This window comes from Hippocampus guttulatus, chromosome 16, assembly GCF_054856545.1.
Source record: "Hippocampus guttulatus isolate MCC_2025c chromosome 16, RoL_Hgut_1.0, whole genome shotgun sequence".
In the NCBI taxonomy this organism is placed as follows: domain Eukaryota; kingdom Metazoa; phylum Chordata; class Actinopteri; order Syngnathiformes; family Syngnathidae; genus Hippocampus; species Hippocampus guttulatus.
In genome coordinates this window covers 4,845,305-4,870,792 of record NC_141276.1, presented here as the reverse complement: position 1 = coordinate 4,870,792, position 25,488 = coordinate 4,845,305, and the positions used below count along the sequence as shown (strand labels likewise).

Below are 25,488 nucleotides of genomic sequence, written 5' to 3'. Positions count from 1 at the left end.
CTGAGAATGGTCCCACTCTGTGGATAGTTAACTCGCAGTCACCTTGTGGTCATACTTAAAACTGCACTTCACCATAGGTTACATTATTTGAAACGAAGCCTAAGTGGTTATACAGCATTTTCAATTATGTTTTCAAAAAGCAAGAATGGGGTATAGAGCTGCTAAGTTTAGACACGTGACAAATATTCACACACCGAAAGAAAACACGCATGTCTGACGTCACAGAATTTACGTTTATGACGAGCCGGGACCATCTACGAGCTCGCTCTTATACATATGACACAAATTTAACATTGGCCCGTAAACATTCATGTGTAATAGTTTGAGTACCAATTGACATCTATAAAGTCGCCGAGATTTCTACGCGAAGCGTTCACGAAGAGGCCCCACGGCCAACGCGGTACTTTGGAAATTCCGACAGTCCGGTTGATAATTTGAACGCCGCATCAGCTGTCGCTGTGCAGTTGAGGCGTTTTTTTCCTCTTTTTTTTCTGCTCTCACTGTGCAGTCGACCATTAGACATGGTGAGTGCATAAGATACACGCTGGTTACGTTACATACCTTCGACGGCAAAATCACAATATTTTGGTCCTGTGGGGAATGTTTTTGTGTTTTAAAAATCACGTCAGAGAGGAAAGCGAGTGTGTCACCAACAAGACTACGTCCACAAGGCTGGCTTTGTTCGGCTAACGGGCTGATAGCTTCTCAACGTTAGACAGTTATTAATAATCGACAACTTGGCTTTATTAATAAATCACTTGTCAGTGATCACGCATCATGAAAGCAAGACTTTAGTGTATTGGCGTATAAAGCCGTTTTTCGTCTAGTGTCCATGACAACAAATACAACTAGCTTAAGTTGGCAGTTTAGTAACACCTTCCTTCAAAATCAACATTGTTTTATTAACATTATTCAGTAGCTCGTCATTTAACGCTACATAAAACAGGGACGTGCCGTTTGGAAAAAATAATCTTGAGAATAATTGCTGCGTGAAACTTGGGCTTCTGTATTTGTCAACGTTGGGCTAAGATTTAGCAATGTAGCTCGTCATGATGTCCCGACAAACGCTTTTGGCCCTCGAAACATCTCCCAACGGCGTATCTATATATATAGTTAATCCAACCGATTTTCGTGTTGATAGTCACGTTTCATAAAATTATACGATATAACAACTGCCACTGGTTAAATTGTGCCTATCGAGTTGCCAACTACACGGCGTTAGCTTCATGCTAAGCTAATTAGCGTCAACTTTAATACATTCTTAGTTTCAGTTTTAATGCTATTATCACACTTTCATATATTTTAAAATATAAATGTTACGAGGACATTTGCTAGTCTGAATCTTGTGAGCCACTGGTTATATGGACGCTTTTCTTCGTAATATTTCAGGAATGTGTCCTTAAATTTATAGTCAATGTGGCAAATTATTTTCTTTGTATTATTATTACAGTTATTATTGTTATTTACCTCTAAAAGCAGTTTTTAGTCATATTCGACTTAGGAACTTTTGCGTACGCCACACTTGTTTGGTAACAACATATAAGAACAAAACATTTATGTGGAAGAACCCTGATCCTGTTTACTGTAATGCAGATTGCTAGTCATTTGTTTGAAAAATACATGTTAGAAATGAATATTTAATTTTAAAAACGTAGTACAGTACTGTATTTATTTTATTTTACCATTGCACTAACAAAGGAAGCTTTTCAGTGCAATACTGGCATCTGCTGGCCTCTGACAGTTCCTGCAATTGTATAGGATCATAGTCAAATTGCATTCAACGCTTTTACGCAATAAGATTCATTTCCTGGTAATGGCATTGTGGTGGAGTCAAGAGAAAGCCAAAGGGGAAAAAACGCATGAAAATGAGGATAGATCTCTTGTCTCGTGTCCGCCAGGATGTATTCCTAATGATCCGGCGTCACAAGACGACCATCTTCACCGACGCCAAAGAGTCCACATCTGTATACGAGCTGAAGCGCATTGTTGAAGGCATCCTCAAGAGGCCACCTGAGGACCAGAGGCTCTACAAGGTAAATTCTTGAAGACAGAAGATGACTTTCATTTATTTTATTGTTGATACAAAAAGGTGGAGAATCACACCCAACAATGGTTGAATTAATTTCAATACAGTAAAGCCTATTTTATTGTGGCGATACCTTTTGCATTTGGCTAAGCTACCAAGGTAGCGGGGCGCGGGCTTACTAACATTTTTGGGCCACTTTTCTGCCTTTCACTGTTAGTTATGTAATGTTGTGTGGACCAGCTGACTCGTGTTATTTTTGTTGTTCAGGACGACATGGAGCTGGAAGACATGCAGACGCTCGGGAATTGCGGCTTCACCAACCAGACGGCACGGCCTCAGTCCCCCGGCACCGTAGGCTTAGCTTTCCGGCTTAGCGGTAAAAACTTTGTGTTGTTGTTCCATCAGATGTGTGTGTGTGTGTGTGTGTGTGTGGTGGTCTTGAATTTCAACTTGTCTTCCCAGCAGATGATTCGTTCGAGCAGCTGAGGATGGAACCATTCTCAACCCCGCCTGAGCTCCCGGATGTCATGAAGCCGCAGGACTCGGGCAGCACAGGCAATGAGCAAGCCGTTCAGTGAGGGAAGGGGGTAGACACAGGAAATCCACAGGGGTGGGGTGGAGCGGGGAGAATTTGGGGAAGAGGACTACAAGATCTGCAGCTGGACAGAAGCAAATGACGGGTTGTTGTTGTTGTTCTTTGAGCGAGCGGTGCGTTTGTGTGCATGCTAGAAAATGTTGTCACAGCCCAGACTGGTCGCAACACTGTCACCCGCTCAACACCAAGCATTGTACCTCCTATTTAATTGATTATTTTTGAGCTGTCGTTTGGCTGCCTACTTCACTGAGTTTTTTTTTTGTTTTGTTACTTTACTGGCTTCAATGACGGCGTCTAGCAGGAGAGACCTTTTTCCGCTTTTATGTTTGTATTGATCAAACTGTTAGGATTTCACTCCTTTCTTTGGCCCAAATAGTTTGTTTTTGCCATTCCAAGCAAAAAGTAATAGATAACATTTCCTAAGAGTACATTGATCATTTTAATCCCAACAAACATTTAATCAGGCCGAAATATTTAAAGAAATGTATGCTTGTTTTCTCTGTTTGGTCCCCATTGTTTACTCCACAATCTTAACAGATCAAAGTTTGTGTTTTGCTTGTTTATAATACAGTACTAAGATGCAGACCCCCCCCCCCCTCAAAACAAGAAATAAACACTTGAACAGTAGTGTATTATATTTATGGTGGAGACATCTGAAGAAATTTTGCATAATGGTGTTTTGTTAAGGCTGGGCCACCCTCTAAAGTTGGAATTGATTGGCAATTAAAATTGGTGTTTGTCCCTTCTTTGACCTTCAAACATTTGACTCGTGTTTTGCAAAGGCCCTGAACAGGTCACAGATAATGTTTTCTTACAAAAATACTCACGATTCCCTCATTTCATGCTCCTTGCTCATTGTTTGCCTGCTTATAACATTGTTCACAACGACGACGTTTAGGTTTGGCTTGTTCTTGATATGTATTACCGAAGAGTCCTTACACGCATCTGAAGTTTTGACTCGGGCAATTTGCTAACGCTAATTTTTAGCGATCAGGTTTGTTTTTGTTTGTTCGTTACAGTTGATGACATAATTTTACTGGCGTTTATTTCCGGAGTATTCCTCAAAGATAAGGCTGCCTTCCAGCCCATACGGATTTAACTCGGGGGTATTTTCCGCAGTGTTTCTGAAATGCCCCTGAACACACCACAGTCCAATTGTTTACTCAGATTGTTTAATTTATAGGAATTTGATTTTATTTCCCCAGTGTTCCTAAAAGCTAAGGGTTCGCTATAGCTCACACGGACTTAGTTATTATTTTCCAAAGTGTTGTTGAAATGCCCCTGGACACACCACAGCCAATTTTTTATTGGGATGAAATGATAGTCGTGTTTCCCGATGCCACCGAACGCCACATCCGTTAGCATTTAGCTACATGGCTAACAGTACAGAACAGTGACGGGGTTCCCTAGCCGGGCAAATGGACGTCGACGGCTGTGTTTTAGCGGCAGGCCGGGCCGTCCTGGACCTGGTTGAGCGGGACTGGCAGCCTCTGTCCACCGTCGAGCTGGACCAGCGACTGGACCAGGCCGTGGAGGACGTGCTGGAAGCGGACCTGATACACAAAGTCAAACGAACGAGTGAATCTCCGTCAAGAAATGACGCCGCTACTGCATCCTCCAGTACCCGGGAGGAAGTATCCGAAGAGGTGCGGGAGGACAACGAGGCAGTCAAGGTGAGAGCCATGCCATCATAGCATATAGCAAGCGAGCTCTGTATCCCGTCGTAAACGGATGACATCACAGCACCATGTGATCTAAGGACCATGTTTCTCCATTATCCGCCCTCACGCAGTATGTGACTGCCCGACTGCGGGACTTCCACTCCCGAAACCGGTTGACCGGCCGTGCCCGCCTGTCACTCTCTCAGACGGTCCCGCTGTGCCTCACCCTGCTGTCCAGCCGCGTTAGCTACCGTACTTTGTCCCGCCTCTACCGCTTGGAGAAAGGAAACATCCACCGCATTTTCTTTTTTTTCTGCAAGTGTGTCAACACGCTGCGCGACGAGCACATTCGCTGGCCCCGAGGTAAGGTTTTGTTGTGCAATATTGTGAGCCGGAATGGCGAAATGCCACAAACAGATTTGGGAAAAATTACATTTGATAGATTCGATATTTCTCTGCCTGTGGCTTTTATACAGAACTCAGCAAAGCGGGATATTCTCGCACCTATGTGCAGGTGTACTGTAAATTTGTCGTTGAGGGCTGATAAAATAGCAAGACCATATCATCATTGAGATAATATTTCCCCCCAGCGGTGCATTTAGCAGTCGGCCCCAGATTGTCCCGGTTTCCACTATGGGTCTGGTCCTGCCCATTCCACTCTGGTTACAATGCAGAAAACTGCCATTTTGATAAAGATGTAGATGTTTCCCCCACAGGTGATGCGGCAGAGGCTGCCCTCTTCCCTCTCTCCGGAGTGCTGGAACATGACGAGCGGGCGGTGGAAGGCCGGCACATCCCTCGGGTGTTGGGAGTGTTGGGGCACATCCGCATTCCCATCCGGATACCTTCAAGTAAAGATAGTGCCGAGCCAGAAGTGAAGAGGACAAAGAAGACGGAAGAGCGTAATGTGTCTTGGCTCCATCTTGAATTGGTGTGCGACCGCATGGGACGCTTCATCCACTGCCGCATCGGGAACACCAGGGATGCGGACCGAGGTGGCGCGCTTGGATCTCAACTCAAGCGGGAGTCTCACCCGATGCCTCCTGATTCCGTGCTCGTGGCTCGTGCAGGATACCCGCTCACCGCTTTCATTTTAACGCCCTACCCGGGACGAGGCGGGACGAGGCGGGACGAGGGAGGAGCGCTTCAACGCTACGCTAGAGCCACATTTTCACATCCTGGACCGGGCCGTCGCGGGCCTGACGGGGCGATTCCGGAGACTCCGACGACTGGATGTCGGAAATTGCAGCCGAGCAAGAGCGGTGGCGTTGAGCGCCTGTATCCTTCACAACATGCTAATGAACGTCGCACACGTGCCACATGGGGAAGTCGAAGAGGCGGGAGATTGTAGTCAAGATGGAGAAGGCCAAGAGGATGAAGCGGGTGTACACCTGCGGGACTTTATCACGGAAATTTTGCATTCTGGGAATTTGTGAGAGCTGCTGTGAGAATTTTTTTTAATTTTTCATCATGTTTGCCAGTATACAATTGTATGCCTGTACCTTTTGAGACAGAATAGGGATCTAACTAAAGATTGTTTTAGTAATCGATTAATCTTTCAATCCAGAATGTTTAATTAACCTACCATGCATGTGGGAGGAAACCGGAGTACCCCGAGAAAACCCTCGCAGGAACGGGGGACAACATGCAAACTCCTTGACTCACATCAAATAGTTCCAAAATGCTTTAAAGAAATAACAGCTTTTCTTTTCTCATATCAATATCATAGATTATGGCATCATTTGTGCCATTTGGTTACCTTTCGTCTATCGGAGCAGTAACGCGATTTAAATATTTTGCTCGCATTACTGGGAAAGATCAAATTTTTGAATGATGCTCAACATGTGCGTCTAAGTTCACGGCAGCTAAAAAGAGGTGACAGGATGCCGTCGTCAGTGACGTGAGATGTGGGAAGACCTACCGAAATACCGATGCATTTCCTCGTGCAGCTTCACAACTCAGCTGAACATGTCTGCTGTGTGCTTAGGTCTCACGACCCTCCTGTGTTTGTTCTGCACGACTCCTGCCAAAACAGGTAAGGCCGATACAGAGGCTGACATGACAAGCTCCAAAAGGGGAAAATAATGATGACATCTTACAAATATGAAATATCGTAATCTTGTGTCTGCCTCAGTGGAGAACATCGAAGTGATAAGGAGACCCCCCGGCGGATCTGTGTCCATCCAGTGCAGGCATTTTCCACAGAACGTGACACACATGACTTTGTTCAAAGGCCTCAAGAAGGAGTTTCACATTCTCCACATGGTGTCCCAAAAAAACACCCCCGCTAAGGAGTTCAGGGGCAGACTTCGGGTGGAGGGAATCTTCCCCGATGTGGACGTGATCATCTGGAACCTGACCTCAGAAGACACGGGGCTGTACTTTTGTGACTACGAGTGGTATGACGACGCAAGGTCAGAACTAAAGAGGGTAGACGACAATAGTCCAGTGCTGCTGGTGGTTAAAGGTGAGCGCACATCACCCCGTGACATCATTATGTAAAAGAATAGATCAAATGCATCTCAAATGATTGCACAGAGCAATGCTGTTTCAATTTTAAACAATTTGGTGGGGTATCTCAATGTATGTGTTAAAAAATAATCATCAATAAGTAATAATCATGGATTATTTATTTTAAAAACAATGGGAACATAACTCCAACTCAAATGTTGCTAACGCCTGAACTGCTTGGCTTTCTCATGACTGCCTAATTGACCAATAAAAAAAAAGGGGCTACTTGTTGCTATGCAGAGTTCCTAGTGCTCAATTACAACTTTCTCATAGGGAAATGAAGAACTTGGTCGCTTGTTGCTAGACGGAATCATTGGCTTGAATCCAAAGTGAGCCATCGGGCAATAGAAAATTAATAGTCACTTGTTGCTCGGCAGGATTCATCAGGCCTAATCTCTGCACTGTGCTCTGATTATTATTGTCCGGAACAGTCGCATCGGACATTAAAAGTCAATACCGATGACTACTCTGGTCTGGTGCGCTGTGTTCTGTTTCTACTCTCAAATGCGGCAAAAAAAAAAAAAGACTTTCTGTTCTTATTCTGTTCAATCGTAGACGAGCAGCCGTGTGGCAACCCAAACCAGAATATTCTCCTGGTGATCGTTGTGGTTTCGGCTGCTGTGCTGTTTGGAGTCTTCATCGCCCTCCTCCTCTGGATCGTACCCAAGGTGCGTGTATCTGTGTTGAAAACACATTTTCTCATAGTGGGAGGTGTTATTTACTCAACAGCAGGAAGTGCAAGGGAAAGGTGTTACAGTACTAAGGGGACTGTTTTGTCTTCGTTCCAGTCCTGAATCGATTTTCATTTTCAAATCAGTGTGGGAGTTTATGGCAGGTTTTGTTCTGCTACACCACCGCAAATTTCATTTTAAGGTTTTTAAAGCCACCTTGTGGAGGGTTTAATTTAAGATTAGTATTTTTATTTTTTAGGTACAACTTTTATATTTGATACTGGGGTCTCATTTTGTGCCTCTGTTTAGCTTTGTTACAGTTGACAAAATCACCCTGGTGAACATTAATCATACTTCAATATCATTGGCAGATCAAAAGATGGCACACCAAATATAGGCCACGGCACATAGTCACCAATGATGTTTACGAGGAGATGCGCGGAACACTGCGAGCTTAAGGACATCCTGTAAAGGCCGGCCAGCAAGCGATGCAGCAACACCACATGCTTTGCATGCATGCATGCCTCTGACTGAACCAGTCAGGTACACGAAAAATAACTCGACTGTGCTATGCAATTATTTTAAAGATGTCAACATCCATTAGAATGTAGTCGCTAATGATACATGTCCATATGTGCGAGTACGAGGCATGTACGCTCAGCGGACACTTTATTCGGAACAGAATAGAATAAGATCCGATGTACAAGTTTAAAATGGAGCATTGCTATCTTTTATCTAGGTAGAATTTTAGAAATGTCTGATATTAGATTAGGCAGCTGTACCTAATATTGTGTCCGGTCACCTGCATTTGTATATTGCGGAATGATGTGATTAAGGATTGAACGAGAGAAATTTCTTCCAATGTCAATCAAATGACATCTATTCGCTGTATATGAGAAAACGACTGACTAGTTGCAATCTATTTTTACAGCAAGCAGGTGTCAGAAAAAAGGTTCATTTTGTAGCGTCTAGCCAAATGGCGCCGTTTATGAATAATACCGCACTTGAATGTGCAATGCGTGCATGGTGGGTGTAATATCTCACTCACATTCCAAATGATGAACACTGACTCAGTGAACATAACACGAGGCCTGTCAAGACGCCTTGCTGCTGTGAGTTATCACCCTGCAGTCAGTGTGTATGTGTTGTGCCAATCAGGGTTTGGTTGAGAAACCATTTGACCTTTTCCGCCATACAATCCGAAAAGAAAAATTGTTCAAAGTATTTGTTTGTTCAAATATTTGTTCTGCTGTACATAATCCCTCCCGACAAAAAAAAAAATAAAAATCATATATGCACATGATTTCTTCTGTAATGTATGAAATAAAACAATATTCTGTACTTTTAGTGGTTGCTCAAAGAGACCGGGTCATTTATAAACGTACACGACACCATATTAGGTACACCCGCACCACCCAGTTTGATTGGAGCTTAAATTCTGCCTAGAAATGCACAATTCTGGTACTCTAGCAATTCATTTGAAGAGGGGTGTGTAAACTTTTTATATCCACGGCAGAGAGACTTTATTCTTGCACATGGGGAATTCACAAGTAGTTTTGAGAGCGAACAAGTAAGCTTTGAGTCTTACCAAGTATAATGTCGTTCAAAAAAAAAGCAAAAGCAAGCAAAAGCGAGCAAAAGCTTACAGTAAGAGATAATAGAACATTCTGCGCACATCTGCTCTGAGGTGCAAAATGCTCCCTTACAAGCGTGAGATCAGCCCAGTTATCTCTGATGAATGTTGAGTGATGGCTAAAGAGAAGTACAGTACAGTCATATGTGCCGCCCAAACACAAGCAAGAGGCGCTCACTTTTTTTTTTGTGTGTGTGAGTCAACATGGAAATGTCACAAAACAAACCTCTCATCAAGTTGGTTGCATGCATAAAGCAGGTGGATGTCTTTGCTCGTGTGACGCTTTTGTGGCTGCGAGCTATGAATTTCCTGACCAAGTGTTGAAGCGTGTGGGTTTAAGTGTTACAACAACAACAACAACAAGCAATGGAACATCTTCATGCAAGCAAGCGGAAATCAAGACCCCTCTTTTTGGAATCGTAGCCCAGTGGCCATAAAGCGGCAAATACCGCAATGTGTGTGTGTGTATGTTTTTCAAAAGCATACATTGAGCAGAAGCTGCAGTTTCAGTGCCTGCCAAAACTTGTAACAGGAAACGGCAAATGATAATGTTTGTCACAATTTGAGGGCAAGATACTTTGCGCAAGAGATAATCATCAGTCGCGTGTGTGCGCCACCACCTGCCGAGATGCTGACGGTGAAACGAACAAGTGACTCTACAAATTTGTTGGATTGACTGGAAGTTGAAGTCGTTTTGAGCTTAGATAGTATCAGATGTAACTAGAAGCAAGTTAGCTAGTACCTCCTCTTCCACTTTGGGTTGCAAAATTCCAAGAACCTTTAGACTTGGAAACGCTCCAATGATTGCAACAATAATTTTCTGAGAATAGTGACTAGAATACAGTACGTGGGAATTTGCATGACTAACCTTGTAATGCGTTAAACGTGCCCATTTCGGGGAACCCAGATGTAGTTGTGAGGGAGGTTTAAGTAGCTTTATTTATGTTGTTGTTGTTTCATGAAATAACTCAAAGTTCTGCTCAGAGAAAGTCAGTAAAATGCACAGTTCGAAAGTGGCGTTTTACGTCGTTGTGACTCTGAACACTTCCGGCTTGATTCGCAGACACCAGAAGTGGCTCTTCATTCCCTTTAAAATTGACACCCAGAGGTGCAATGAGTCCTACATGGCAGGAAAAGAAACTCATTTGGTGCAGTCAACGTAGGTCGGAGCGTGGAAAATGTTTATAAGCAACTGCAGGTAGAGCCCCACGGGCGGATGACGCCCAAGTTGGCAAGGGCGATCACAGATCACGAAATGGGCACCTGGGGACCGCCATCCACCCGGTTCGTTCGTGCCTGTGGCTTCAACATCCATTGCCGCGTTCCTTCTGGTGTGCATGATGTGCCCACTAGATGGCAGTATTATACAAACAGGTAATGCACGAAGATTTTTCACAGGTCACAGACTTGGTAAGGTGAGCTCAATTCAGGAATATTGCTAACATTTTGCGCAAGATATTGTCGGTCTAAGTGCTGTGTCGTTTGGGTTGAAATATAATCTGAAAAGAGATTTTGTTGAATTGACTCAACAAAATGTAGATTTTATTTTGTGCAATGAAATCAAATCATCTGGATCCAGATAATTTTTTTAAGTATACTATGCAACTTCATCAATACACCATTTTCCAGTGTATGTTTCTTACATTGCCATAATTTCCTCCATCAGTGTGAAAGATACTGTAGAGTAGCTCTTGTTTTCTCATCCATAGCTTATATCCAGGGCACATGGAGGCAACAGTCTCTATGGCAACAACCTGGCTTGACTCTGCAACATGACAGTCGTGTTCCTTTCAGTGCTATTTAGCTTTTATTTTACAGGTGTTTCGATGAACTTGTATTTATGAGGAAATGGACAAATTTTTTTGTCCTTGAAATTGAAGTGAAGCCCCTTCAATGTGACTGTAAACAGGTGAATGTTGCCACAACACACACACACACATGCACACACACACACGTACACATAGACATATATGACACATGTGGTTGGGTGGGTCACAGGGTTCCATTCAGACACCCACTCATTGTCAAAGGCCAACACTTAAGCAAACTATCAGTTTTTTTTTTGTGGGGTTACTAGTCTTGAGCAAGAGCAGAGTTACAAAAAACAGTTTATATTTACATTCTGAAGGCTCTTCTAATCCACATATCCTCTTTTATTGACATGTATACACTGTTAGTTAATCCACTATTCACTAGCAGTGCGTACACACAGACAATTTCCTTGTTGTGCATCTTATCTCTCCTACAGGTAAGGCTCCTAAACACAGAATAGCACAAAGTTTAGGAGCCAAACCACTCCCGCTCATGCCACATGGGCGTGCATCATGACGCAGGAGCGCAGGTGTGATTGTGTCCATAACTGTGCTTTTTTTCCTCTCTTTCTCCAAAGAGGTGCACAGCGCGCTGGAATACACGCCTACAAACTTAACGCACTCCAATTGAAGTGAAAGGACCTTAGAGGAAAGACGCTTGTTTAAAAAAAAAAAAAAGAACCATTCCACTTTTTAGTCACACAAACATCTGCCACCATGAAGAAATCGTCATACTCAGGTATGTGCGTTACTGACCTGCATGCTATCGAGAGATGCATTTCGGACGGAGTGGATGCTCTGCCGTTGTCATTATGGAAAAGTTACTCTATATTCTTCAGAATTCATATTTTGGGAGAAAGACTCATTCATGATTTTATGGGTGTGGTTACTTAGTTAGGCGGGACGGTGGTCGAGTGCCACCCTCGTGACCATAAGCGGATTATAAAACGGATGCACAGATGGATGGTTACTAAGCTTCACTTGCAGGTTTGGGTTCCAAATGAATGACATCCTGATAGAAAAGCTCCTGTAGCTCACGAGACAAAGCACGAGGAACACTTTAATATGAAACAAAAATGACATTAACACCGATAACATTGAATATGTTGATTCATGCAGTCCAACTGCATCGTGTCAAAATATTTGGAATGTTTCCGTCATTCTATTGTAAATTTTGCTTGATTTGAGGGGAGGCATTTACTGAACAGCAAAATGTATCACTTGCCAATTGGGGTAAGATGTTTATTTTCCATTTTTGGGGGAGGATTATTTTTGTCCCACTCCCTGATGTATTCCAGGTTGATGTTGAAAGGTCGACCAGCTTTTACAATGGAATGTAAACTTGAGCTTTTCTTTTTTTTTTTTTTTTTGGAGGTGAGGCAGTCTTGCACTGGAAATGTTTTGCAATTTTTGCCGTGGTATGTTCCTTTTTCAATGCTTTGCAGATGCCGTGCCCGCTTTGCAGGGGGTCTGCGTTGTTCAGAGTGAAACTAAATGCAGCCGCTTTATGGAGGGGTTATTCAAGGTGAATCATTTATTCAATCCAACTGCAGAAACGAGCCTATTCTATATCTATTAGGGATAAGGTGCTTATTTTTGTTTGTTGAGTCTTAGGTTCTTGACAAACTCTAAATTGGCCAGTTTCCCAATGTCAAGTCAACACTGAAATATTCGAATATAATATTAAAATAAATATTGCTTCCCTTTAAACCCATTATGAATGTCAGCTTTGCTGAAAATCTGCCACCCACTACATTCTTGGTGGTATCAATAGTCACGATAATAACAGCCACCAAAGAGGGAGGGCGGGCTTGTTTGAGGTGAGGCGCTCATAACTGAACTACAAAGTTGTATCAATAGTTTTATTTATTTATTTTTTTCCCCGTGGGGAAAGCGGTGAGTCCACATGAAGTACACGCTCTTTGTTTATTGAAGTGATTAATTGGGCAAGGCATCTAGTAGTTGAAGTTGTATTCGTTTAAAAAAAATCGAGCTATTATAACCACTGTGCAGCGCACATCAAATTTTATGAGTGTCCAGAACAGACCCATGGGGAACTTTTGTGGAAGATGAGGAAGGCCGTCACGTGACGTCATCCCATTTGGGAAAAACAAGAGTGGAAAGTTTACAGCCTTACGGCTCAAAGCTACCAACAGCTAAGAGCACCTTGTCACTCACGAGCCCGCCGCGCCGCCAATTGCTCACATCCTGATTGAAACATCCATCTTCCTCCTCACCTTTTCCCCTCTTTCCTATCATCCCTCTTTCTCCTCCTCTTTTTCCATGAGCGCCTAATCTCGCGCCCATCCGCTGAGCCTCATTGACCTCCTCCTACTCCAGCTAAGCTCCAGCTCACTCCAATGTACACAAGGTCTATCCTGCGGAATGCCGCTCTTCCCGGGTCCTCTTTCCAGAGTCTTTGTGCGATCGAGCGTCTGACACATTTCCATTGGAGCCAAGTGCAAGTTGGGTCATGCCAACTCTCCTTCCTCCTCCTGTGTGTGCGTGTGTGTGTGTGAGCACGCGCGCGCAGATGTCACATTCCTTTTTGTAGTCTCGTATAATAACAAAGTGTACGTGTGCCTATTGCTTTTCTCAAATGCGTGGTGATGTGTATTTGGGAGGAGGAGCCGCGCGCACGTACACGCACTGTCATTGCAAGTTTGAATATGTACAGTAGGGGACTTGTGAGCAAAGATCTTAGATTAATTTTCTTTGAAACTAAACCTGAAGGCAATTATACTTTGTGTGTATAAAACAACCATAGTCTCGGTTTGCCTGAGGAAACGCTGAGTTTAATGTCAACAAACAAAGCAAAATGTCATAGATGGTCTAACGAATAGCACCTGGATGGGGTTGTGATATCCTTTGAAGAGGAAGTTAAGTAAAAAAAAAAATTGCAATATGTTCTATGCGGCTCCACCATTCTAAACATGGCATTGTGATTAATATTGCAAAAGCCATCCGTTTTTATCCATCTCAGGGTTCAGCCATTTTGCCACTTGCAACTTGCTGAGGTGAGCCGTGATTGGTCGTCACCTAAAAATATTTTTGGGATTTGACTTTCCCTTTAAACAACGGCTATCTCAACACAAACAGGAGAGTAACACATGCAGTCATATAGTGTCACAAAACTTTCAGGCATATATTCTTTATCCTCAGGGAAGTATGGCCAATATTACTGCAGCTTAGTGAAGAGTGGAAACCGTCTCCGTTCATAGCTTTGTCTCTATTATACTTTGTGCAGTGGCCTAACGCCAGACACAGTTCTTTCATCATTTGCATCGTTGAAACGCATCTGGGATTCTGTTGCTTCAGTCAGCATCTATTGTTCCGCAGGTCTGTGAAACCGCTTCCTCCAAATGATCTGGATCAATGAGTAACCTGTATGAAGAAACACCTTCCACACTCACACATACGCACATTTTCCAAGTCCTCCTGGTATGTGCTTTAATGTTCCACTCCACACAAACATGAACATGTACCTCCAGGTTCACGAGCAGTTTGAACAAAGCCTGCTTCTTGCCTCTACTAGGCTGTTTCTGCAACCCTGTAAGTGGGAGCCCAAAGCTATTGTTACATGCTAAAAGGCAAGCTATAAAAGTATGTTGAGACATATTTGCCTTGCCATCTGGCTCGACATGCCGACGGATGGCCTAACCTTCAATTTGACTTCCTCGAAGCCCATGGATAATGGAATAATAAGGCTCTGGGGCAAATGGACGTGCACGTCCTGTGCTGCGGTTATCATGATCCCAAATGATGGTGTTCAACATTCAGTAGAGCAGCTGTTGGAGCGCTAATCATGGATCTGGCCCTATCAGTTAAGCATAATCATTAAAATAGGGTGTACTGAAATTTGGCCGCCATGGCCCTCCCGATGGTAGTGCTCAATTATTTGTATGCAGTTTTAGAATCCATAAAAAAACATTCCATACCATCATTATGAAATAATCCGACATGTCATTACCATTTTCAGTTGCTGTCTGTTCTTGCGATCTCTGTCAGGGGGCGGCCATTTTGGACAACTGAAAATGATATCACACCTGCCCTCAGGTTCGCGTTGTAAACGTCACGTGAAACGACAAACAGGTGTTTTATCACGACAACCTGCAACCACAATAACAACTGATGATATATCTACCCTCCTGCCTCCGTCTTTTCTCGAGGGTCCACCTCCCCCCCTGTGTTTATTATGAGCAGCAAAGAATGTAGCTCTACTGTACAGTTACAGCGCTATTTCTGACACAGGCGAGATTGTTCTTACTGTCCAATGTCGTCAGTTGTTCTTTTTACTCGCATTTACCTTAAACATGGATTAAAACTTTTGACATTCAGTTGTCTTTATCCGCCTCCTGGCTGCAAAAACAAAAACACCCTGAACCGTTAAAGGCATGTTGACCTGACATTTCTTGGTGAACAGCCACATAAGAGTCCCTGTGTGCATGACATAGACTAAGTACATGCTTCCTGAGGGAGGTTTCTAGTCATAAAGCTCCGTTGACGTCTTAAGTGACTTCAAAAGGAAGTCTGATCTTTATCTGTCTCGTAGATGTAGTTTTATTGTCTTCTTTATTAGTACCCTCGATTCACATACTTTTACACTGTGTTTGTACTGTACAGAAAGGTGTGTGCGCAGCAGTGTAGGTTCAGGGTCAAGGCTGAATGTCTTCTGTGCATGTATGTGTGTTAGCAAGCTAGTTAGCGAGCTGTAAGCTACAAAAAGAGAGCGACTAACTTACCAGTGTATCAATTAAGTGTGATTGTCAAGTAGTGAATTCAGTTACTAGCCAGACACGAAGTTAGCTGAAGTATACTTCACCATTCATGGATATATTAAAAGTAAAAAAAAAAAACATTGCTAGCCAATCTGCTAGTTAGCTTATCTGATTCTATATGTGTGTGTGCGCGATGTTGGATTTGTTTTGGTGTGGTCCTCACTCATTAGGAATGCATGCAGGTAGAGCACTTATGCGGCCTGTAAAAACAACGTTGAAAAATAGATGTGCGTCGGACCTTTCAGCCCGTCTCGCTTTGTTTCACGCACGCTTGTCGTCTGCACCCACTCATCCATTGCTCTCCCTTGTTCTCTCGCGCCGTCTGCCTCTTGCCTCATTTGGAAGCACTGTTGTGAAATATTTGCAGCATACTCTCAATGTGTGGAATAGGGGCCATAAAAACACACTGAAAGCCGTGTGCGTGCATGCAGACAAATGGGGTTACGGTCCAGGGCCACCTGCAATAGGTACAAATCCATGATATTGAGACATTTAAAAATCCATCCCATGCGTTTCAAACTCCTGTTTTAAACACATTGCAAACGTATTTAATTAGTGTAAGATACATGTGTGTGATTTTCCTACTTCTTCCAATTAAAATACTGTATAAATAAAACCCATGATGGAAATAACCTCAGGATGTGTGGTGGTGTTGTTTGCTTGGCAAACCACTCCTCCTTTCTTTCCTGCTTTGCTTTGTGAGCCTTCATTCACAAAAGCGTGTTTGTGTGTGAACGTGTGTGAGTGCTTTTGTATCCCAAGTGCGACTAAGTGCTGCAGCCCATCCCCTCTGTTTACCTTCACTTCACGTCATTTGAGGCCAGTCACTTAGCCGTTGACATGTTTGTCCAGACCATGCACTTGACCGGTCATGTTCTACATATATACACATGCATACACGCACGTACGCACGCAAATACACGCGGGCACACTCTCACATGATTAGACGAGGTTATAAGGCTTGACTAAATGAACCGAAACGCTACAAGACGACGCCAAGGCAATATTTTGATCTTAGACAGGGCTTCAGTTTGAGCACTAAAACAGTGAATATGGGAGTTTAACAGTGATTTACAAAGGATAGGTTAAAATAATCCTGAATCCTTTTTTAAAATTTTTTATTACCGGTATATGGGAACCATCTGTCTGAAAGTCACTTTTGGACGCAACCTTTAATAGGTTCGTACACACATTGCTTTTCATGTTTTATGGGACCAAGTTTCGTGTTTTCTTTAAAGGTTCGACACATGCACTGGTTTTCATGTTTCCTGTTGTGGGGGAGTCAAATTTATGAACATCACTTGCGGGGCCGCCTATCTTTTTTAAAGGTTTTTGAAACACACACGCGCACACACACACTCACAAAGTAGCAATTAACTTTACTACATCACCATCACCCTTTAGTTCTACTTTGCTAGCTTAGTTCCTATCTTGTTTTAACTTACAGATTCAGCTCACTAACTAGCTAGCTAGCAACTACCCAGCTACCTACATATTGTACCTACAATCATGGCAAGTAAGGGTAATTGTGAGGTTGGAAAGTTAGCAGCCAGTTGATTGCTTGCCACCGTTGTTGCTGTTGTGACTTTCTGCTGTTAGCGATATGGATTAAAGGACGACACCTTGACTAGTTAGCCTGGGTGATTGACTAAAAGTTGCATACAGGCACGCATTAGGCCCAAAAGGAATTGACATAAATCAGGGTAGACACATAGCCCATAGTTCATTCATGTGGTTGAAAACATGACTTGGTATTTTTCCACTAGCATGAACACTGCCTCTGTTTTTCTAATGCATCATGTGTGTACACTGACCTTAGTTGTACCGCGAATTGTCATTAGGCAAATATAACTAGGATGTTTGCAAATCCCCTTCAAGGGAAAAGAGTCATAGATCTCTGTTGTCCGGAGATGACTTTATAACCCATTGAAGTTGCGCTAAATGTGTGTTTGTGCAACTTCAGACAAGACTGAGCAGGTGAGCAGAGTTTTCGTGCGCACGCACACAAGCATACACACAGAACTAGCTCTACATACCAAGATAAATCTGCAGGTGTCACTCTTTTTCCACATTTCCACGCACACTTTTGACTGACACAGACATATTAGCAGCCCGTCAGTACTTTGCCCTCAGTTTAAACCAGAGCGCCACAGGCGGCGGCGTATTACATCACTTCTGTGCCAAACAACACCTTCTCAGCACAATGTTTGAATTACAGACGCCGACTACACGCGTGCGGCGGTTTGCTTTGATACACAAATAAGCGTAGCCGGGAGCAAGAGTCGTAGTAAAGCATCGGCATGGTTGTATTTGCGGCTGCATCTGCATACTGTCAACTGAACAACTACCATACACTATATTTTTCTATGTAAGATCACACTTCTACAGGAATGCTTTCAATAAGATGTTGGAGTGTAAGAATTTTTGGTCCAGGCGGACCAAAATGCCTGACGTACTGAAGAAATGTAACAGCGATAATTAGTATTGTAATATGTGTGCTATTGATTTGATAAGTGCTCATGAATGCCATCTAAGAATATTGACTTTCAATTATGTTGTTCCCACAAACAAATAAAACTATTTGTGGATTATTTCATATATTGACTGTCTTATTTCTATTATATTTTTTTTGCTTGCTTCATTTTGCTTCTTCCAAAGATTATTTAGATTGCACATTTGTGTACATTTGCAGACACTTTATTTTATAGTCACTCTGGGAGAGGGCCCCATCTCACACATGACCCTAATGAGAATAAGCGTTATAAAAAAAATAATTTTAAATGGATGGGTGAAAATGATTTTACTTCTGTGTCTATTTACAGCAAGGTCGGCCAGCGCGCGATCAAGGAGGACGGAGAAAGACGGCGCCAGCATCCTTAGCCCGAGTAAGTACAGACGACCGCCGTGACAATCATAACGTCATTGCGGTAAATGATTGTTTGAATTGCGATGGTATCTTCTCCTAGTCGGGGCGGCACGGTGATCGACTGGTTAGCAGGTCCGCCTCGCAGTGTAGAGGTGCAGGGTTAGATTCCGGCTCTATGAAGCCATTTGTGATCAGTCGCGTGGCCATATGCCACATACACACAGTTTAGTGGATGAAGTGCTGCTTTTCGCGATTGAAAATGCTTTGTTTTTGCTATGGGCGCTCGCTTCCCCACTGAATTGTGTATTTATTTTATTTTTTTGTGTGTGCTATTGGCACATACATTAAATATCTAACGCTCACTGCTAAGGCGTCTTTGTGGAGAGAGACTATTTTGTACAGCATCAGCAAAAAAAAAAAAAAGGAAAAACACAAACGGAGAGAGAACGCGAGAACAGGAAGGAAACACACGGACACACACACACACACACACACACACACACACACACACACACACACACACACACGTATGTGCACACACTTTTACACATGCAGTGCAGGATGTGAACTCATCCCATAAACACTTGATAATGAGACAACATGCATATAAGCTTATTGTGGTCAAATGTGTGTCACCACTGATGGTCAGGTGTGTGTGTGTGTGAAAATGACATCACCGGAATTACAATGTGTCATGGTGTGTTTAATGGGCTCTTTCTTTGGATCTCTCTTGTCATGAATTACGTTATTACTTTTGTGCATTTCTGTTAAGAGTGCATGCTGCGAAATACAGAATGATGTCTGTCAAGTGAGCAGCATATTATGGGGTGCCAGGCAGGCAGGCAGGCGGGGAGGCACGCGCAGTCACCTAGCCAACCTTTTTCCTCCCACGGATCAGCTAAATCGTCCACACGAAAAATGAAAAAGGTTCGGGCCTTCCTACTTGCAGGCGCCTCCCAATCGTGACCACAAGAGGACGCCACAGTGCAGAGCATCTGGGGTTTTGATGGAGCCACAGCATGTGGTGTATTTTCCCACATTTTAAAAAGCTTTCTTCGTGCTTGATAAAAGGCCTGACATTCTCCCATCAATACGAGAAAAAAAAAACTTTTTTTGCTTATGATTTTTTGTTATTTCCAAAAATGTAATAAAAAACAACTATTGTATTTTTTTCTTCATTAGAATAACCCAATTAGCCAATTATTTACTAGGGTGAATGAATAGAAAAAAACCCGGAATAATTTTAATGACCCATTATTTTCTATTTGAAGGGGCTGTGGCCTGCGTAAGTGAAGCTCTTAGCCTCACTTCAACATAGTCCCATGGCACCAAAATGCCACAAGAGGGCACCAGTTTGTTACATTTGTATTAGAAAGGGCTATGGCCGATGTAAATTAAGCTCCCCCCCCCCCCCCCCCCCTTCATGTCAACATAGTTCCTTGACAACAAGATGCCACAAGATGGCATCTGTAGACATGGTTTTGGCCTGAGCACAAAAGCAGCAGGTGATAGGCGTCCATTATTTTCTGGCTCTTCGCATTGGGGCCCGTTTGATGTCTCAATTGGCGCTCACCGTGTGAGCTCTGACCTCCAACAGTGTGAGGGATGTGAAAAGGGGTCAAGTGTCATGTGGCGTTTCCTGATCCCAGAGACCGTTGCGGTCTCTCTTTTCTAAGAATCACTTTCCTACTGTTTGACAGGCAGGCGTAAATGCGCGACTCCTCGTAGGGAAGCGCCATGAAGGGAAGGGCCTTGCGAAAATAGCCCGTCACATGCTTAGAGTGGACACAATGTTGCTTCAGTCTTTAGACGGCAGCATCTGAAGGGGAGCAACATATGACCTGCACATGGGCCATGTCGTCACACTGAAGGAATCAAAGCGGGGAGAGGACAAACGAAGCGGAGGAGAGAGAGAGAGAGAGAGGGAAGGAGGGAGGAAGGGAAGTCCAAAAAAAGACGGGGAGGGAGTGAGAGGGCAAGAGAGAGAGAGTGGAGTCAAAGTGCAGACGCTACATGTGGCTCTGGAGGGAGTGATCCGGTTATGGAGGGGGACAAATTCTCAGGTAGGGACACATGTTTCTTCACTCACTCGACTCCACCGACTCGTCAGGGAGCGCCTTCCACTGTCTCTTTACGCCGCTTTACTTTCCCCTCTCTATTTTCCATTCTCTCATTCTGACCCCTTTGCTGACTGCATGCTTTCATTTGGGGAGGGTGGTAGGGGGGGGGGGGTGCTGTGCAGGATTAACAGACACAGGGATAAATGTATTTTCTCGACCGACTGTTCTTTCTCAAATGTGTCTCCCTCTCGCTCGTTCTGTCTTTCTGTCGTCGTTTCAACCGTGGACAGGAACGAGCCGTGTTGAAACAGTACTACTCTTGTCCCTCGTGGCTCCTGTGGGTCACTCGTTCCTCTCTGGCCAACAGGATGTAGAAAGACTGAGTCAGCCCGCCTTGCAAATATGACTCGAATAAGATGCACGCACACGCACGCATACAGACACACAAACACACACACACACACACACACACACAAAACCCTGTTAAATAGAGTTTGTCATCCGTGTTACTTAGCGTTCACGGAAGCTGTAAAGTCATCGGGAAGGAGGAATGAGCTGGGAGTGGAAATGGTCCCACAGTGTGTGCAGCAGCATGTGTGTGTTGTTACACACTCACGGCCAAATCATTAGGGACACCCATGCGAGTTAAGATCGAATTCTTTTCCTTCATCTTTACTCCTACTACTGTACTTCCAACAGCACCACTCCTCCTATTCCTCCTCCTCCTCCTACTCCTATTACTACAACTACTTCAACCATCACCACCACCACCACTCCTGCTACTACTACTACTACTTTATTAAAATTTAAATTGAAAAATGCCAAAAATAGAAGGACTTTCAATTCAATTCAATTCCGTAAGATAACAAACAAAAAAAAGATAAAAGATCAAGTAAGCCCCGTCATTTCAAGTAATATATTTATAGTGATAGCAAAAAGAAAGAAAAAAAAGAAATGTCATATCCAAAACAAACAAAAAATTATTTTTTTTTTTTTACAAATAATTTATTATCTTATACGTTATTGTCACAGCCTTGCAACAAAAAGCACCTTTCGCCAACTCAATTTTATTTTTACCCAATCAACAACGAATTAAAATTAGTATTTTCCTTCATAGTTAATCAATAGTTTTCTCAAATTACAGCCACAATAATAAACACCGACAGAAGTTTCCCGTATCTGGATGTGTCCCTGTTCCGACTGTGTCCTTGCGAATATAAATGCATCCATATCTTAAACTGTTTACATCAACGTCGTCGTGTCTGGCGTGTGTATTTTATTTAAAGCAGCTATAATTTACAATGTCACTTATGGTGGTGGGGTGGGGGGGGCCTAGAGCAGCTCCATTCATTCGCAAGGAATTTAGGAGGCAGACACTTTCCCCAGGAGTAGACGGAGATTAAAAAAACAGGAGGAAAGAAGATTTATTTCACCACACGGGCAGAAACGTGACTCCAAATGACTGCTCATGTTGCTCCGAGTTGGACTTAGAACGTGATAATATGTCAGCCTTATGTCCGCATCTTTCCATTCCATCAAGCTTGGCAAATCTTCACAAAGCGCAGTCATTATTATTTCTGCGTATCCTCAAGTGGCTATAGCGTTGTGTGTAATCGCTTCACGTGCTAATCTGCGCCCGTCATGAAGTGACGCTGATGCGCAAAGCCTGCTTTGTTTGCGCATTGAGTCAACAGCCCCAGAGAGTGACTGAGCTGAATGGGGGAGAAAAAAAGGCCATCGGCTGTTTTTTTTTTTCCCCCCCATTCACTGCAGTCGCTGTGAGGTCAGCTGATGACTGTGGATACAGTGTGACACATTCACTCGCAGTCAATGCAGAGTGAAATGTCACCCCTCTGACGAGGGTGGCAACCTTCTGGAAGGTTCCCAAGTGTCCCTACGTTCTCGAACGGGCAGAAAGTTAACTCAACATCGCGGTCATTGGTCAGTGTGTACCAGTGAACTGTCAATGTAGTAACAGCGATTGAACCGTTTGGATTCTATCATTTTTATTTTGTTCAGCAATTTTTATTTTCAATCAGTTTTTATTGTTTTAGTCTCTCGCAATATTTTTTTTTAAACTTTTGTGTTTATTTTAATTCTAGAGATTGAGAACTTTTTTTCCCAACACCCTCAAAAAAAAAGTTCAATGTTGATAAACATTCAATATACATTTTCCACAAACAATGGGGGGGGGGCTTGAGATGAGAAATGCAGAAAAAAAAGGAGAAAATATTGAAAAAAAATCAGCAGCTGCCAAACTGAATATGCAGAGGTCGCCTGTAGTTTTATGTTGTAATATTACTGATCACCACTAGATGGCAGGTGAGTCCTGGGTCATCCCCTGGGCATGTCCCTCCTGCCGGTGGGACATGCCCAGCACATCTCACCAGGCAGGCGACCCGGAGGCATCCTAATCAGATGCCCGAGCCACTTCATCTGGCTCCTCTCGACGTGGAGGAGAAGTGGCTCGGATGATGAAGCTTGTCCCACCTTGTCTCTAAGGGAGAGCCCCGACACCCTGTGCAGAAAACTATTTTGGCCGACTGATGACATTTATGAAAAAATAAATAAAATTGATGCAAACCATGTTTCTAATCATATCCTATGAGCCTTTTGTGGGATGTTTTATTGTTTTTTTTAAAAACAGTTCCTCTGTTTCATGGAATACTCTCTCATAGGCATGTGTTTTATTTCATTTTTTAAATTTAAATCTCATTCGTAATGTCCCCCATAAATTAGTTTCGGACCAAGCGGCTGAACTCTGCGGCCGTGTTGTGGTGGTTGCCACGGCAACGCACTGAGTAGAACAATATGTGAGCGCAGAGAGGCTAGCAAAGAACTGTAATGCTGTCTTGTCCACTCCATCCTTTTAAGTTATTACCCAGTGGAGCGCTGGAGGTGGTGGGGGGGGGTGTGGGGGGGGGGCAAAGCGGGTATTATTGATAATCATTTCCATGGAGGATGGCTTCCCATGCGTGTGCCAATGCAGGCACGCACACACACACACACACACACACAAGTCATGTTGCCAACAGGTGCTGCATTTGATCAAGATGCACAAAGCTAGTGTGTGTGCTGCTGTTGCACATTTTGTATAAAAAACAGCTGCTGTGAGTACAGCTGTGCATGCACTCATGTGGTTGGTTGTGTGTGGGTCGGCGGTGGGGGGAAGCACACAATGTGGGACAGTTTGTCATCGGAATACTTTCCACTGACATTCATCACATGGGGTGGCAAAAGTACTCACACTCTGTACTTGCTTTCAGGGCGGAAACGCATCAAAAATCAGGAATAGCACGAGTACTAGTAGCCTTTTGTTGGTGTGTCATATTAGTATTTGTTGGGAGTAATTTAAATTGTTCTAGTGGTGGTCGTACAAGTACAGGTGGTGGTAATAGTAGGAGTGTATTTGTAGTAGTTCTAATTGCGACAGAAGTGGTCACACTTACAAAAGTAAATGGAGTAGTAATAGTGTCAGGACTATGTATCAGTCGTCATTTAAATCGTTTTAATGGTAGTCGTAGCAGCCAATAGTCGTGGTGGAAATATGGAATGGTGTGTTAATGTCACGTTTTCCTTTGCGTGTCCTCTCCCACCGGTGCTATCTATCTTTTCGCCTTCCCCGTCCGTCTTCCTCCTCTTCATTCACGCTGTCTCCTCAGTGAGGACGAGTCGGGTACAGTGCCTTATTATGAGCGTTGCCGTGACAACAAAGACAACCAGACAGTCCCCCCGCGAAACATGTACACGTCCAATGCAAACCTCTGGCACATACGGTCATCGCACTGCCCGACTCGTGCGTGTGTGTGTGTGTGTGTGTGTGTGTGTGTGTGTGTGTGTGTGTGTGTGTGTGTGTGTGTGTGCGTGTGCTTACGTTGAAGTCACTGAACTTAAATTTATCTCCATTGGCATTTGCTGTAATATTTAACAGCGTTGATGAAAGACTTTGCATGCTAGTGTCTATTTGTGTGTGCGAATGTGTGCGTGTGTGCCTATTTGGCATTTGCAAGTCTTGTCACCCTTGGCATAACTATCGCAACAGCCGTGCTCAGCCTGGCGTCCATTTTTATATATTTATCCTCTTCCGCTTTCTCAGAGTGCCGCTTGGAGGTCCGTCCCACATTTGAGTAAAGTGTCTGTCCCGTCATGTGGAGCAGCGCGGTGCGACATAACACATGAACAGCTGTACATTCAAACACAGTACGGGTACATTACAGTACATTTTGCCTTTCATCGAAGGCAGCTGAAGCTATTTATGCTAGTGTTTTTTTTTCTTTAATCATATTATGTGTGTTGTTGGAAATATTAATTGATGTAAAAAAAGCTGTCAGAACTTACATAGTGCTATGACGGGTCACCATGTGCTCGTTAATGCTAACTTTAGCCAAAAATTGTCCACTCTGTTATTGTCCACCCTGTCGACAAGCTAACCTTATTTTGCTGTTTGCATTTCCATTGTCTGCTTGCAGTTCATGAACCCAAAGAGAAGTGTGGGACTTTGACCAAGATGAATTTCTAACAGCATGGCATCGTCTCAAATAGAACGAGATGAAGTTTGTAAAATTTCAATGTTTTTGGGTGACACGTGGACGTTCCAAAGGCATCTTATCAGTGATATAGACTCCCCTCTCTAAAAACGCCGCAAACTCTGATCTCAAAAGGGTCTCATCTTACAACATTACCCTTCAATACAAAAGCTGATTTGATGATTGGAAGGAAAGCAACATAAGCACGCATGTGGCAAAGACGCACTCTGACTTCCACTAACGACCCAGGCTAAACTGATAGCTCCTCTCTGATAGCTCGTCTTTTCAGTCGAGATGTACCTCTTCAACATATTTCATTGTCACCAATTTTTTTTTCCTAGATAGTCACG

At 43.4% G+C, this 25,488-nt stretch overlaps 4 protein-coding genes and 1 long non-coding RNA gene across 9 annotated transcripts in view; 4 read left to right on the top strand and 1 right to left on the bottom strand.

Annotated features, from left to right (window-relative positions):
* Positions 1-378: 378 nt before the first annotated feature.
* On the top strand, positions 379-3,380 carry LOC147192642 (elongin-B-like). Of its 2 annotated transcripts, none has more exons than XM_086132876.1 (4): positions 379-524; positions 1,899-2,033; positions 2,294-2,402; positions 2,489-3,380. In XM_086132876.1, the coding sequence occupies exons 1-4, from the start codon at positions 522-524 to the stop codon at positions 2,602-2,604; spliced, it is 363 nt and encodes a 120-aa protein (XP_085989002.1). In that variant the 5' UTR covers positions 379-521; the 3' UTR covers positions 2,605-3,380. The 2 variants fall into 2 exon arrangements, with proteins under 2 accessions (XP_085989002.1, XP_085989003.1); XM_086132877.1 differs by having other exon boundaries at positions 380-524; positions 2,492-3,380.
* Positions 3,381-3,886: 506 nt separating this feature from the next.
* LOC147192641 (uncharacterized) lies at positions 3,887-4,420 on the bottom strand. The gene is made up of 2 exons (XR_015103198.1): positions 4,246-4,420; positions 3,887-4,174 (listed from the first exon to the last, which is right to left on the bottom strand). It is a non-coding gene; the product is annotated as an uncharacterized LOC147192641 (long non-coding RNA).
* Positions 4,040-5,832, top strand: LOC147192640 (uncharacterized). The gene is given in 4 exon segments (XM_086132874.1): positions 4,040-4,294; positions 4,414-4,645; positions 4,999-5,399; positions 5,401-5,832. Coding segments are annotated over 4 exon segments (1,206 nt in total). The 3' UTR covers positions 5,719-5,832.
* Positions 5,747-8,805, top strand: LOC147192639 (uncharacterized). Its single transcript, XM_086132875.1, has 4 exons — positions 5,747-6,317; positions 6,417-6,749; positions 7,349-7,461; positions 7,836-8,805. Exons 1-4 carry the CDS (start codon positions 6,188-6,190, stop codon positions 7,920-7,922), a joined length of 663 nt encoding a protein of 220 aa, XP_085989001.1. The 5' UTR covers positions 5,747-6,187; the 3' UTR covers positions 7,923-8,805.
* Positions 8,806-11,184: 2,379 nt separating this feature from the next.
* septin9a (septin 9a) overlaps positions 11,185-25,488 on the top strand; it is a 42,534-nt gene continuing 28,230 nt past the window's right edge. Inside the window, exons 1-2 of one of the 4 annotated variants that reach the window (XM_086132554.1) lie at positions 11,185-12,433; positions 18,509-18,571. In XM_086132554.1, the coding sequence (XP_085988680.1) occupies positions 12,403-12,433; positions 18,509-18,571 (94 nt within the window). In that variant the 5' untranslated portion in view covers positions 11,185-12,402. Of the gene's footprint in view, positions 12,434-18,457; positions 18,572-20,509; positions 20,616-25,488 lie in introns of those variants that run through there. The other 3 variants (XM_086132555.1, XM_086132556.1, XM_086132559.1) reach the window with 3 other exon arrangements.